This window comes from Epinephelus fuscoguttatus, linkage group LG4, assembly GCF_011397635.1.
Source record: "Epinephelus fuscoguttatus linkage group LG4, E.fuscoguttatus.final_Chr_v1".
NCBI lineage: Eukaryota > Metazoa > Chordata > Actinopteri > Perciformes > Serranidae > Epinephelus > Epinephelus fuscoguttatus.
Genome location: NC_064755.1, coordinates 28,309,172 through 28,324,014, shown reverse-complemented (window position 1 = coordinate 28,324,014; position 14,843 = coordinate 28,309,172). Strand labels below are relative to the sequence as shown.

General features: G+C 42.2%; 2 protein-coding genes across 3 annotated transcripts in view; one reads left to right on the top strand and one right to left on the bottom strand.

The window, feature by feature from the left end:
- Positions 1-9,352, bottom strand: part of LOC125886868 (growth arrest-specific protein 2) — a 29,292-nt gene extending 19,940 nt beyond the window's left edge. For both annotated transcript variants that reach the window (XM_049573227.1, XM_049573228.1), the window contains exons 1-2: positions 9,083-9,352; positions 3,028-3,189 (exon numbers count right to left, since the gene is read on the bottom strand). In XM_049573227.1, coding sequence (XP_049429184.1) covers positions 3,028-3,172 — 145 coding nt within the window. In that variant the 5' untranslated portion in view covers positions 3,173-3,189; positions 9,083-9,352. The remainder of the gene's footprint in view (positions 1-3,027; positions 3,190-9,082) is intronic.
- A 523-nt stretch (positions 9,353-9,875) lies between these two features.
- fancf (FA complementation group F) lies at positions 9,876-13,199 on the top strand. Its single transcript, XM_049573229.1, has 2 exons — positions 9,876-9,949; positions 10,190-13,199. The coding sequence occupies exon 2, from the start codon at positions 10,244-10,246 to the stop codon at positions 11,261-11,263; it is 1,020 nt and encodes a 339-aa protein (XP_049429186.1). The 5' UTR covers positions 9,876-9,949; positions 10,190-10,243; the 3' UTR covers positions 11,264-13,199.
- Positions 13,200-14,843: the final 1,644 nt, after the last annotated feature.

The following is a 14,843-nucleotide window of genomic DNA, read 5'->3' as shown; positions in this document are numbered from 1 at the left end:
GTCCATTCCCAGTTGAAGCTGAACCTGATGCAATGTTATTGACTCTCAGAAACCGCTTGGCTGATTGAGCTTGGCTCATTGAGCTTGGCTTGTGCTGCTGGGTTTCGGCAGCTCTGCAGAAGCCAAATGTTCACATATTACAACATGACTTGGGGGAATCTGGGGGGGATTTTTCTGGTAGTACACCATGGGGTGGCAAAGACTAGATCACATAAAAAGGGGGCATCTGATTGTGCACATTATGCCTCATTATCCTGCACGATTGCAGAGATAGATTGGTGATCAACATGTGGTGTCCAGTTGACTGACTTCCAGAGGACCATTCCTTCATAGTTAGATCATTGTGAAATAGGAGGTGGTGGCAGGGGGGTGTCTGTGGAAAGAAACCGGAGAGTTTTTTTTTTTTTTAATCCCTTTCTGTTTCTTATAGGAGGAGGGGTCTGGGGGGTTCGGCGTTTAATGAGTTCCAAATGTTGTAATTGAGCCCAGAAAAGAGAGATTGAAATCTTGAGAAATACTCAGTGAGCGCCCGTCTTATATGCTCAAACTCTCCCTCGCTGTGTGAGGAAAAATATATTCCAGAGGGCTCTCAGAGCATTTCAACTCAAATACTCACTCCTATAAATTGCTCAGCTCCTCCAACCTCCCATCACAACAACAATATGACTCATCAGAGTAACCAAGCGTCCGCCTCCTACTCAATCAGTGGACTCGTTATGCCGGAATGCTCCTCCCACCTGAAACTGTAAACCCTAGTAAGTATATCAGCAGTGTCTTGCCTAGATTTGTAAGGTGCTGAGCACACAAGACAACAGGACATGGCAAAAAAACCAACAAACTGGTTCGACACTTGGTATTTACTGGACACACACGGATGCTCGTCTTTTTCATCCTTGATCCCTCACTGCAGCAGACCAGCTGGTTCCAGAGCAAACACACAGACCGCCAGAGATAACAGGGGTGATACTGAAGTTGTTTCAAGTTGTTCACACACAGGCAGGAGTCAGTTTCAGGAACTTAACTGGCTTCCAGCTGATTTGTGAAATGATTGCTGGACTGTGCGCAGTGTGCAAGATGTCCCACGGAGTAACTTCCAGTCATTAGGCGGGCAATTTTAACCACATTCAGTGCAGCTACACAGACTACAAAAGCAAGTCTTCAGATAACGAGGTTCATTAGCAGACTGCTTTACGTCTTAAACACTACATGTTCTTAAACAAATCTTAAAATTCTCATACACAAAACACAATATAACAGACTGTTAGCCTTGTGAAAATTCAGCAAACAATTGCTGAATTGTGACCTACTCTGGTGGAGGAATTGTAAGAATTTGTGTTTCGCTAACAAATGCATTTTTGTGCAGACACTGGTTGGTCACTGGTGCAGCAGTTAAACCTGCAAATTTAAAACTGAGTCTATTATGTGTTAACCTGAAACTTAAAGATGTATTTCACTGCTGGAAAGATAGTCTTTTCATCAAACTAGGCTATGCAGCCGAGAGATATTAAATTCTTTGGACTCTGGTGCTATATAATCAGAGAAAACGGGGGAAAAGGGATTTGGAATTCGTGTTTACTCAAGAAAACCTAGAACTGCTGGAATACACTGTGAGTCACCCCACCAATAAACACTCTCACTGGTGGGTGACATAATGCTAGCTTGCCAGTTTTTCCACAGGAGATAATATAGCGTCCAACTGGCCAAATTACAGTTAAACCATAATCTAAAATATGTTTCTGAAAACTGTAATAGGCAACACAGTAACAGAATTTTAGTTCATATTTGATCGGGACTCCTTGGTTTCACCTTTTGACCAGTTTTTTCAGCCTCTGTTTTTATACAGGAAACAGTATGGCACCCACTTCCTGTTCGCAAACTCTCGTATTACAACCAAACAGTGCACTGCAATATGTTTTTGAGGACATTTTCGGCGAGAACTAACCAACACAGAAACAGAATCTTGGTTTATATTTGAGCAGCACTGCCTAGTTTACTGTTTGATCGGAGTTTGACCTGAGTTTGAGCAATAGAGGGGCGGTTCTCTCTCTCTCAATCCACTTTATACTCTTTGTGTCTACGGTGGGCATTCAAAACTGAAGTACAATCTGTAATTTGAGCAACAGCCCTAGAGCCAGTGAAATCACATCATTCATTGGATTAGAGCTGAGAGATGAGCAGGGAGATCTGGATGCTGGTAAGATGGAGGGAAATGTACCACAGTTCATTTACACAAACTACCCTCATTGTATCCCTTTAACTAACTGCATACATGCCCAATTTAATTTGAGTCACTGAATTCAAATCAGATCCTCACAGTGCTTCATGCACTGGATTTGTGACTGCACTGTTAAGAAGTCCACCACACAGGGGGATTCATTATGCAACAGCAACCTTGCACAAAACTTTTGCTGTTGTTCCCTCTGCTGCTCATTCTCCACCACTGGCTGCGCATTTCTTCAGAACTCTTAATGACGGCCATTATTCAATTAAGGAAAATCTATGGGAAAGTGTGTGAACGGGGAAACTGGTTCACACATTCTCATGACTTTAAAATTGTTGGTAATGAGGTTCAGATTGATTCCAGTCCCCTGCAGAGGTGTTTACATCAGCATAGCCAGTTCAGTTAATGTTGAAGATGAGGGAAACTGCAGGATTTTTCAGAGCCAAGCCATTTTCTCGAACAGTGTTTTGAATGAATCAGCGACAGCACCTTGTATTTGTTAGCAAAGTTAGCAAGGTTTATGGGGAAATGAATGATTTAAGCGCTAGCGCAATGATATAAAGTAGACCTATTTAAAATCCTATGCATTGCAAGATATTCTTCTAATAAAATACCAACATATTAAAATCAACATTTCAACAGGACATAGGCCCACTTTGTTGGTGTAACTCAATGATCTATTGCTAACTGGGCTGAGCTTAGTTCCTTTCATTTAATTTTACAGTGATAGAGATTTATAAACGTATGTAGAATGGCAGGATTGTTAAGCATCATGCATTTTTGCATTGATTATGTGTGTTTCCTACCAAGAATATTAGTGAGCCACAGAGCCAGGTCTTCCTTCATGGGCAGCAGGCTGGCTTCATGTCGACTGGCCAGCCACTGGTGATACTGCTGCATATCTGTGAGGCCGGGGCCACTGGGCTGTTTGGGGCTCAGGGAGCTGCACATTGTTCCCTACTGACGGCCTGAGGAAGGAGAAGAGGAGCATGAGACACACAAAGATGACACAGACAGTGACAGAGTGAGAACCTTGAATCGGAGTTTGCAAAGGGAACTTCAGACATGTCTAAAATGTTCCTCAGCAGTTCTTTGGCGTGGATCGAGGTGCTATAGCACTGCTGCCACACAAAGAACTTTTTGAGCTCCTGTATGTTTCTTTAGAGGTTCTCTACTAGTTCCTTCCCATCCATCCATTTTGAATCTCTTATTTGAAGACGGGTTGTGGGGGCAGCAGGCTGAGGAAAGTATTCTAGATGCCCCTCCAGATGTGTTCCCAGGCTAGACAGGATATATAATCCCTCCAGTGTGTTCTGGGTCTGCCCCGGGGCCTCCTACCAGTGGGACGTGTCCAGAACATCTCTAACGGGGGGTGCTTAGGAGGCATCCTGATCAAACCCCCAAGCTACCTCAACTGAGCCCTTTCGATGAGAAGGAGCAGCGGCTCTACTCTGATCTCCTTCCAGATGTCCGAGGTCCTCACACTATCTCTAAGGCTGAGCCCAGCCACCCTTCAGAAGAAGCTTATTTCTGCCGCTTGTATCCGTGATCTTATTCTTTCGATCACTACCCAGAGGCCATGACCATAGGTGAGAGATGGGACATAGATAAACCAGTAAATCAAAAGCTTCTCCTTCTGGCTCAGCTCTCTCTTCACCACGACAGTCCAGCACAGCGCCGACATCACTGCAGATGCCACACCAAACTGCCTATCCATCTCACGCTACATTCTACCCTCACTCATGAACGAGACCCTGAGATACTTGACCTCCCTCGCTTAGGGCAGTAACTCACTCCAAACCTGGATGGGGCAATCCATCATTTTCCAGCAGAGGACCATGGCCTCAGATTTGGAGGTGCTGACCTGACAGCTTCACACTTGTTCTTTCTTCAGTAAACTAAACTAGTCTAAGCTGTAGAACCAGATAATTTTTTAAAGCCCCTGTATGGTTCTCTAGAGGTTCCCTGGTTTTTCATCTTGAGCATGGCCCACACTGAAAGACTTTTCAAATCCTTCCTGATGTTAAAGATGTGAGAGACTCCACACATAATGACATGTAATGATATATTTAACAATTCTGTTTTTAAAGTGTGGCGAGAGCAATGCTTTGCTCAAAAGAGCACACCACAAACTAACAGATCCCATTCATGAACAATCAGAGTCCTGACTCTCAAAACCAGAAATCCTGCGCCATAAACTGTGACTTTAGAGTAAAAACCATGGCAAACGACAAACAGGAAGTACCAGACGTTAGTTTTTGCACTACTTTGTACAGGATATGAACAAAGCTAAAGGTCAAATGTGGATGAAGTCAAAGAGACAGCATGAACATGGACTGTACATGTTACAGCGTGAGCTGGAGGTGAGTAAGTTCTGAGTTGAATCCCATTAAATTGTATTAAAACCCTCTGAGACCTCAAGGATCACTGGAGAGCCTTGGGGGTTCCCCACACACAACAGGATATCGAAAATATTGAACATGTTTGAAATCATTTTAAATCAGTGCAGGCAGGATGGACTTCCGAGGAGATCGGAGGATGTAAAAAAACACTTTTTACATACCTAACACCACATAAAAACCTAGGAAGATGGTTTTTAGAACCACACAAAAAAACTGAGGCTTTGGTTGTCAAAAGGGGGGAATTCAGCCCTTAATTGGCCATATTCTTGTGCAGTGTGCCTGGCATTAGTTTAGTTTACTAGGGAAAGATTAGAAACACTATATTAAAGTTGCCAACAAAAGTAATATTTGGGCGGCTGTGGCTCAGAAGATAGAGCAGGTTGTCAAGATCAGTGGTTCGATCCCTGGCTCCTCCAGCCCGCATGTTGAAGTATCCTTGAGCAAGATACTGAACCCAAATTTCTCCCGATGGCTGTTCCATTGGTGCATGAGCGTGTTAAAAAAACTGAGTAGCAGGTGGCACCATGTATCCTCGGCCATCAGTGTATGAATGTGTGCATGAAAGGGTGAAAGTGACTCATAATGTAAAAGGACAGGAGGACTAGAAAGGCACTATACACATGCAGGTCTATTTACCATTTATGAGAATAAAGCAATGGTTTTCAACCTTTTTGCCCCCCTGGTGCACATAAATATTTGAGGTTTGAAAAGGTAACATACTGTATTGAGTTCAGAATCCTTTAAGCCATTATTTCATTTGAAATGATCAACAAACATTCATATTTTAAGTAAAAGTGTCATTTAGAGGCATGTTAACTCATGCATGGTTTTATCTGTCCTCATTTAAGGGTACCCAAGTACAAAAATAAAAGTAGGTTCCTCTATTATAACAAGTCAGAGAGCCACTTTTGGGTTGCTGTTAACACCATTTTTGTTGTATATAGGAAATCAATATGGAACACAATGAAAGTAACATCTGCGTAATAGAATCAGCAGATCTCAAATAAATACTTATGTGGATCTTATGTTCAATGAGTTGTTTCAACTCCATGGACATTTTTAAGGCCATGCTTGTGTCAGTTAAATTTACTTTAAAGGTGTTACAGATGTTAAAAATCCTGGTGTCCAACCCTTGTATGCTTATATTGGGTTATGTACATAGATGTATGATGTATACACTATACCTGAATACTATAAGCATATATAAATACAGAAAATTCTACATACTACTATCACTGAGCTGTGGCTCTTAAGAAAACAATCAGTCATTATAAAGATGATATATTATAACAGAAGGAAACACTCGTAAAATAAAGACCATATGAAAATTTTGGTTTTACACTTATAATCTAAAATTTCATGACAGTATTCTTCAAAAGGAGCAGAGGCGGATCAGATGAACACAAGAGAAGAGAGCTTTTGTCCTCTTAGCCAAATCCTGGTTTGGTTTACAGTCCACCTGATGACATGCGACGGCCTCTTCATTGGACAAGAGACACTTTTATACCAGCCAGAATCATACAGTGGGACTTCTATTCAACAAACAGCGGACACAAACAAAGAGCTCCTTCAGATTACAGATTCAGTCTATCATAGTCTACAGTACATCAGTGCGATCCAGCAGACACTGCAGCCGGCCTTACATTACAGCCTGATGGAGAGGCTGCGTTTGAAATCAATATTCAGAGTGATATTTAACAGCTACTCACGGCCTGCAAACTGAAGTCAATGAGTAAATAAGACATTTCTCACAGTCTTTTCCAATATGGTGCTGCAGTGTGCCAAGCGCTCGCTGTCTGAGCTATAATGTGAAAATCTTTCACGTCTCAGTCCAGTGTCACTCCATTAGTGCTGGGACAAGTGAGTAACTGACAAAACAACTGGGCACCAGATGTAAGCCCTGACATGGAAAGAGCATATGTGCGGACATCATTTCACGAATTGAGAAGAAAGAAATAGAAATAAAACGGGCTTGATTGCTTGATTGTTTAAAAAAGGGGGTTCTTACAATAGAGAGGTTTTTAATGTAATAAGTTTGAAGAGACAGCAGAACTTTTCTATTGTTATAGATAACTTAATAACATAGATGACTGATTTCTGTTCCACAGCATGCTCTTTGTTCAGGCTTCATTACAGAAACAGAACGTGGGTCGAGTCCAATACCAACTCTGACAATGACATCAAGTTGCTGCACCTAAAAAAGTTTTGCCTCCAGCTTGGACACGAGCAGGAACATCTTCCACGGTACACGGTAGGCAAATAGCACCAGGACATACGATGCAAATCACAAGAAGAGCTTATTCAAACAAGGAAGCGAAGCTGCCATGAACAATTAGTTCACAGTCTGTGATGGCTGAAAATTTCCTCTGAATGCCGAGGGAGTGTAACACAATCTGAGGAATCTGACCTTTAAAGCTGTGTAACATTTCAAGGTCCCTCTGGAGGTGGCCTCAACCAGATCACACTGTGGTGTCACGCCGGACATCGGGACCTTGATGTCCGACCAAGGTCGTGTTATCTTCCTGAAGACAAGAGCTCCTTGCTGCGTACACAGTAAACTTTGGAGCTCAGCACTCACACACAGGTGCTACATTCCCACGTCCACTGTGGGGCAGGCTGACAGACAGAACAAGGGCACTGGGACAACTTCTCATGTCTCAGTAGAAAGCTCATTCACTGCTGTCAATAAAAACATTTGTATTTGACATATCTGTCATGGACATTGTTTTTGATATGCTGTATTTAGATATTATCGCTGCCCAATGAAAGCCATATAACTCCAACTTTCTCCTACTCCTCAAGCTAAATAAATCATTTTAAATTATTCAGATTAGCTGAAAGATGCATTGGATTTATGGGTAAACATCTGCCAATAAGCAACAAAGCAAAATACTTCACCTTATCTGAAAAAAAAACCTGTATTGTTCCCAACAGGATCATTAATAAACACATGGGTTCCCCTGTTTTTCCCAGGAAAGAGTCCTAAAGAAACAACCAGCTGTTGTTAAACATACCTGGCTCCTCTCACCACACTGCAGCCTGACCTCTTCCACTGCAGGCCAAAAACACAGCCCACGCCACCACCACCCTGCCTGGCTTTATGTAGCTTGCACCATCTGCTGAACTTGGTGCTCCATCTATGTCATGTAATTTTTCAGAATAAGATTCACAATCTGACACCATACAGACTCAAGACTGAGATCAGGAAAACATTAATTTATAGCTCAAAGGTATTACAATACACAGAGATGAACATACACATTTCCTTGTACGAAAAGTCTCATGACTTCAGTGAAAAAAGTCATAACCTGCCACAGTTGGCTGCAGATTGCTCCAGGAAAGGCATATGGATGGGAACTTGGACACATCAATTAGAAAAAAAACAAGAGTGGCTCTGTCCTCCTCACCCTCGCCACCCTTCGTGCCTTTCTCCTCCACAACAGTAAACTGATCTGGAGGCTGATTTGTCCACTTAAACGAGGGAACTCAGCATGTTTCCACTGCAGATTAGTACTGTGAGTGTTGTGAGTCAGTGTCATATTCAGGTATCAGATAGTGTCATCAGCTGCGGTCGCTTAAGTACAAAGTCTGGTTGCAAATGTCAACAAAAGCAGAATATTCCCCTGTAAGATCAAACATCAAACAACAAGCAAACAGCACAATGCTTGTTTACATATCCACAATATCATATTCCAGCAATACTGCTCTTGTGTTTATTAGTACACCACATGGTGTCATAAATCCTGCACTGATTTATTCTAGACTACATAATTTTTCAAACTTAACAGGCACCCTGAGGCCTGCATTTCTTTGTTGTAAACATTTTCACCATCAACAAACTGCATTCCAGACAGACATCACATCAACATACTTATCCCTGCAGCATACAGATCTTTTGTTACTATGTCTAAATTTAGTCCAATAAGTTGGTTTGGTTTTTTTGACTGGTAAAACACTCGGCAGCACATTTCATTTACAGCCGCTCTAATATTTTAAAGCTGTCTCCTCCTTTACAACTGTCACAAATAAAAACAACCACAACAGACATACAACCACTCTGGAAATAGGATCAAGGGAGAACGCCTGATGAGTTATGACTGAAATCCAGCAGAGCAGCCACTAATTAAAACCAATGAAAAACTGAGAGCTGCAACTGAAGAAAATAAGTTAGATTCTGTGTAATTAAATATGCCTGGCATTACATTTGTGAGGAATATAAAAAATAATTACCAGGTTTTTTTTAAACTATCAAGAAGTAACTGAGCCCCAACTTTTAAATATAGAGCATGGCATTACTCTGCAATGAGAAGAGAAAGAGACTATAAAGTACAAGTTACACCCCCCAGCTTAAAACTGAATATGCATAAAGACATTCAAAAGTCAGACATTTATTTGGCAGCAGTAAAGCAGCAAACATTTCTTGCATGAGTCCCCAAAAAAGCTTCTTATCTGTGCTCACCCTCAGGGTTCAGCTCGTTGGTGCGCACCTTCCTCTCACTCGTTCTGAGAGCTGCTGGATCCCAGCGTTCATGCTTTTTCACCGCGGTGCACCGACCCACAGGTTAGGCTCCAAAACACTGAACCAATGTGGACCGGGGAGGTCTTTCTCACTGCGCATTTGCACAAGGATCTGACTGCACACACGCACACATGCACACACACGGAGGCTACACTCACAACACGCTGCTGTTGCTGCTGATGGGAGGGAAGTTTGGTCCTACTGGCAGTGCCTCCCACCTCTCTCCGCTTTGTGTTGCCTCAATGTGACATTTCTGGACTGAATTCAGCAGGTCAACCCGAGAAATTCAACACGCCGATACATTTGATTTAATGGATTTTTTTTTACTGTGTGCCCGCATGTAATGTAGTCTGATCCAACTGGTAAACCCTGGCAATGTCACATCTACAGTTACGTTTGTAGTGAGTACTAATTTTAAATAACAGTTTGGTGGTTGTAAACAAATATCTTGAAGCAGACATAATCACAAATACATACATTGCGAATTGCTCTCTTGTCAAAATACATGCATGTTTTTTTCTCTAGTCCTAGTTAAATAGACTTTATTTTAAGAATATTTTTAACTATATAATATAAAGAATGCATCACATACATTTGTATAAATAGTCAGAAAATAAAAATTATAAATAAAATAAGAAAATGCAAATGTTTTATTATTATTATTATTATTATTATTATTATTATTATTGGCAATAAGTTACTCGGCTTTTATTTTGAAGGAAAAAAAGTTGGGTGCACTCCGGCACGCATGCGCAGGAGTAAAAGCGGCACAAACAGGCAGTCGAACGAGAGAAAATGAAAAAACAAGTGGGTAAAACTATGTTTATTTCTCCTAAATATCCCTTAACTAGTGGGTTATACTGTGTTTTATGCATAACTCTGGATATTACCTTAAACATGATTCGTTAAAAATGATTTTGTTTTGAAACGGGCCACAGGAAGTGCTGTTGTTAGCTAACCTGTTGCTAACTGCTAGTTAGCTCCATAACGTTAGCAGCAGTTTGTCGGCGGCAGAGGACAGTTTAAGTGAATGTCTTTCCTCCGCAGTGAGCGTCCACCACCAGCGCTCAGGGTCTGAAGTCTGAACGCGGAGAGCGCCACATGGAGGCGGTGCTGAAAAACTTGGCGAGCACGGTGGAGCTGCTGGCTGTGGCGGCGCACAGCAGTGTGGTGGAGCAGTGGGATAAACAAACTCTATCCAGAGCTTTTCACTGGACCCAGTACTGCGAACACCTCTTCACCAGGTTCCACAATAACCCCTCGATAAGGAGGATCATGGAGAAGCAGCTGCAGGTCTCAAGTGAAAGTTTGCGAGCTGCCTTCCCTGGATACACACAGGTTTCCTTCTCGGACCTCTCCCGGTGTCAGCACCTGTTGCTTGTTGGGCTGCTAAAAAATCCTGAGCTGCCCATCTCCATCATGAAGCAACTCTTTGACACGACAAGTCCTGTAAACAACCAGCAGAGTGAGTATCAGGATGTCACTGGCCATTGCAGCCACATCATTCAGTGTAAATCTGCCTGTAAAGTCCTGAGTCCTCTCACTGACCTGTCAGCTGTTGGTGCTGATGCTGAGGTGCAGGGGGCGATGCTGATGGAGAGGCTGGGTGCTGGCAGTGAAGCCTGCTGGACAGAGCATATTTTAGACTCCGTCCTCCAGGGATGTGGAGGAGCGACACAACATTTCTGTCAGGTCATCGCAGCAGCTCTGCTGACAAGAAAAAACTCCACTGCACAAACTGCTTCACAGGATTTTCTGTTGGACTGGCTGCAGAAAGAACACAGCGTGCTGCAGCACATGTGCTCTGCACTGCCTACTACACTTATTATAGACCTGGCCACACAGCACCTGAAATTTAGAGATGCATATTGTGATGTGCTGAAAAAGTTGGCCTCTGATATGGAGTACAGCATAAGTGAGGGTGAATGGGTTCAAAGTGGCACAAAGCAAACAGTGTCCTTCCAGAGACTGACGGAGCACTTTCTGGCCTTGTTTGAGGCCTGTCCCTCTCTGAGGGAGGATGTAGAGAAAGAGCTAAATGCTTTGAAAATTTCTGATGGGGACTTTGATGTCAGAGGTCTGAGTGTGTGGGGAGACCTCCTGTCAGCATTTAACAAGTGACTGCAAGCCTTGCGGATTCTTAAGAGCTGGAAGAAATGTCAAATGTATATTTCTGTCTTTGTCTTTATGCAATGTTTGACTGTGGCTGGGTATTAAACCTCAGTACCGCACATAATGTGTTCATAACACAGATTTTTGGAAGTTGCCAATAACTAAAAGCTGGTATCAAATTCTCGCTCAGATTCATATTCCCCCTTAGTTCTGATCAGACTGTTTTAATCATAACTTTGTTGATTTTGTTCATATTTTAAGAGTTCTTATATGGCTGCTTGGGTTATGACAACATTCAAAAACTTTGGTTTCCTCTTAAATGAAAAATCTGATTTTGTAGATAAATATGTCCATAACTGGGGAAGATGTCAAAAAGTACCATATTGGTGTCTGTATCAATCTCAGATATCAAAACACAGTCTTCTAGTTAAAAAAAATACACATAATGAATGTTGACCAGTCGTTTACAGAGGTTTCTTTTCCATTTCTGTCACAGAATCAGAAACACAACTGGATAAATGAATAGGATAAAAAACAAACAATTAAAACACAATTGATGACAACATTTTAGAACTGCTCATTTTAGTGGATTTGGGAGCCTGAAAATTTGTTGCAGTAGCCCTTTTCTTTCACAGCATAAACATTTTTGTTGAAGCTTATCCATGCAGCTTGTAATAATGGAATTAATGAATTAATTTATTTTTTTCATCTCAGTGCAACCGGATGTTAAAAATACCCAGCTTACAAGGTTTGGACAGATGGTACCCTCACATGCTGCCTTGTAATAAGTAGCAGCAGCACGTGATTTGACTGAATTAAATTGACAGTAATTGTCAGGCAGTGAATAGTTTACACTTTATAAATTGGTCTCCGGAGATTCAAGGCTTCATTAAGCATCATAAATCCCACCTTACTCCCAAATTACATTTTAAAAAATAATTCTGTAGCTGCTGATTTATGAGGTCCTGACAAATTAGTTTTAAAGGACAAGGGGCCATAAAGACACTGCAGACATCAAAGAAAGCAAATCATTTGCAATCCAATTTTCCCTTTTCTAACTGTACACACCTAAAAATCATTTTCTCACACACCATCTGTCAATATCGCCTCTTCGCCACAAAGCTGCGCTCGTCTGAATCTAAAAATTCTGATTGGCTTAATGCCAGTCATGTGACTTGACTGCCAATTCACACATCTCAGACCTCGCCCATGTGTCAGAGCACCTCTGCGGCGAGGGATCAGTTAGTCAGATCAGGCGTCTTCAATCAAACGCTCCACAATAGCTGGTGTGTGACATAACTCTGGCAGACAGCGGATTAGAGAGCCGGCTGCCGTGCAGAGGGAAACACCAACACGACCACGGCTCGTTTAACACGCCGTGAAAGCAATTCACGTTGAGACAGACAAGGGTCACTGAGTAAGGGGCTGCATGTACACAACCAATTTATTTCCATCCAATGAAGAACATATGCATCTGACTGGAGGGAAACCAACAATGATTGAAGGGATCTCACCTGCTCCAAGGTTACAAATATATGCACATTCATTTCATTTACATTTTCATCATGTCAGATCAGATTGTAGGTTGGATTTAGAAATGATTTAAGGACAAATTTCTGGAGTTAATTCAGCAAATGGATGAGAATCTTCCTCCTCTACATGTTACCAAGCAGCATGTTAGCATTCAGCCTCTGGGATTGAACACTGACAGATTTTTTTTTTTTTTTTTTTAGATTTTGTGTTTCTCACTCTTCTTCACAGCCTTACACATAAGTGGCAGAGTGAGTTAGCAGCCATGGTGATGATTCAGATGTGTTAGTCTGACTCCGAATGAGAAGCCTACAATTTAGTCCTCTGGCTGTGTCTATCTACACTAAATGAAAACATGTTTTACCCATTATTTATGTAGGATAAATACCCACATGTCTGAGAACTAATAAAAAAAACGAGGTAATTGCTGTCAATCTTTTATGCCAACAAATGTTTAGTTTTCTTTGACACAGAGCTGTTACTTGACTATAATAGAGGGTGTCATTTGCTACATCTTAAGACCACCCTTCTGATATAAAGCAGCTATTTAGTTTTTGTCCTGTAAGTGTGAACAAATTGCCCCCCGCTCTTAACCTGCGAGGTAAAATTACAAGGTTGTCTAATTGTATCACTATAGACATCAGGAGGTCGACACATCCCCATAATATTCACCACCAGCCTGATTTAAATGCGTTAGCTTTGCTTAAATCTGCTCACTGAAGTAGCAGCTAATCTCTTCAACAGTGAGTTTAGTGTTTGTGGGAATATGAAGCATCACTCTCTTTTATAAAACCTCTTTATTCAAGTATGGATGTGAAATTAGAAATGAAACGCACATTATTCTCTGCTCTCTTTTATTCTATCCTGTGTATTATTGCTGTGTGTCAGCGTGGGGTAACAAGCTGCAGTGAGACGTGCTGAGGGCGACTGTTGTTCTGCGGCTCTCAGAGTGGTCGTGAGGGATAGCATTCATTAAAACTCAGATCCAGCCCCCATCTGGTGGTGTGAATAGGGAGTCCTCCGAGGGGCGGGTGGAACGGGGGATGGAGGGGGAGTAGAGCCCTCCCTCGGCACGTGCCTAAGCCGCTGCAGCCTGGCCCTTGTCTGGCCTCGGTGACGGATCACAGAGGCAGGAGGGCCCTGCCGCACACCTGTGTCCCACTCAGAGGATGCTGATGATCGGTGGCCACCATCATCAGGCGAGGAAGCGGGATTGATTCTTTCATTTGGGTTTCTCGCAGTGAGGAAAAGATGGATGCTTTATTAAGACAGGAGGAGTGTTGGGTTTTTACTGAGTCATATGAAATGTCGGTGCAGACTGTGAAGAATGGGATCATAGAAGTTCACATCGTCCTCTACAGGACATCCCATAAAAACTGCACTGTCAGACACTCCAGTGAGATGCTGTCGTTGCAGAAACAGTGTTGTATTGTGGCACATAAGGAGAAGGAAGGGGTTGATTTGTCGAAAAACAGCCAGTGACTAAAAAGGCAAAAGAAAGTAGAGCTCTATCAATTATGTTTAGATGCTGCCCTAATAAAAGAAAAGATGCACTATAGGCTGTAAAATATGTTCCCATATCATCTGAAAATCCATCATCATCATCATCATTTCATCCAGATTTCAAAGCAAAGCACTGGCAGCAACGAGAATATCGTGTAAAATCTTATCAGCCTCTCATCCTTTGTCTGCGTGTGATCCGACGATATGAGCATGCTGTAGAGAGGAGGGTATGAAGCCATCAACGTAATGTGATATGGGGGAGGGGAGCTGGAAGGACCTGTGATAGATTACCTCACATGCAACTGTAGGAAACCAGTTTTGTGGAGGAGAAACAATTGGATGTAGCAATCTGCCTCCTCTTCCTCTGATCGTGGAAGATGCAATCCTCACTGCGAATAAGGCGGGTCACCGTTTCCTGTCTCAGTACTGTGCTGGTAGTTTGGTGCTAATAAATGTTTCAGTGCACAGATGAAAATAATGATAGCACACAGTTCCTGTTGCTTTTGGGAGCTAAAGAAGATGGAGATGTTTAAGAGTGGGTGCCATTTGCATATCA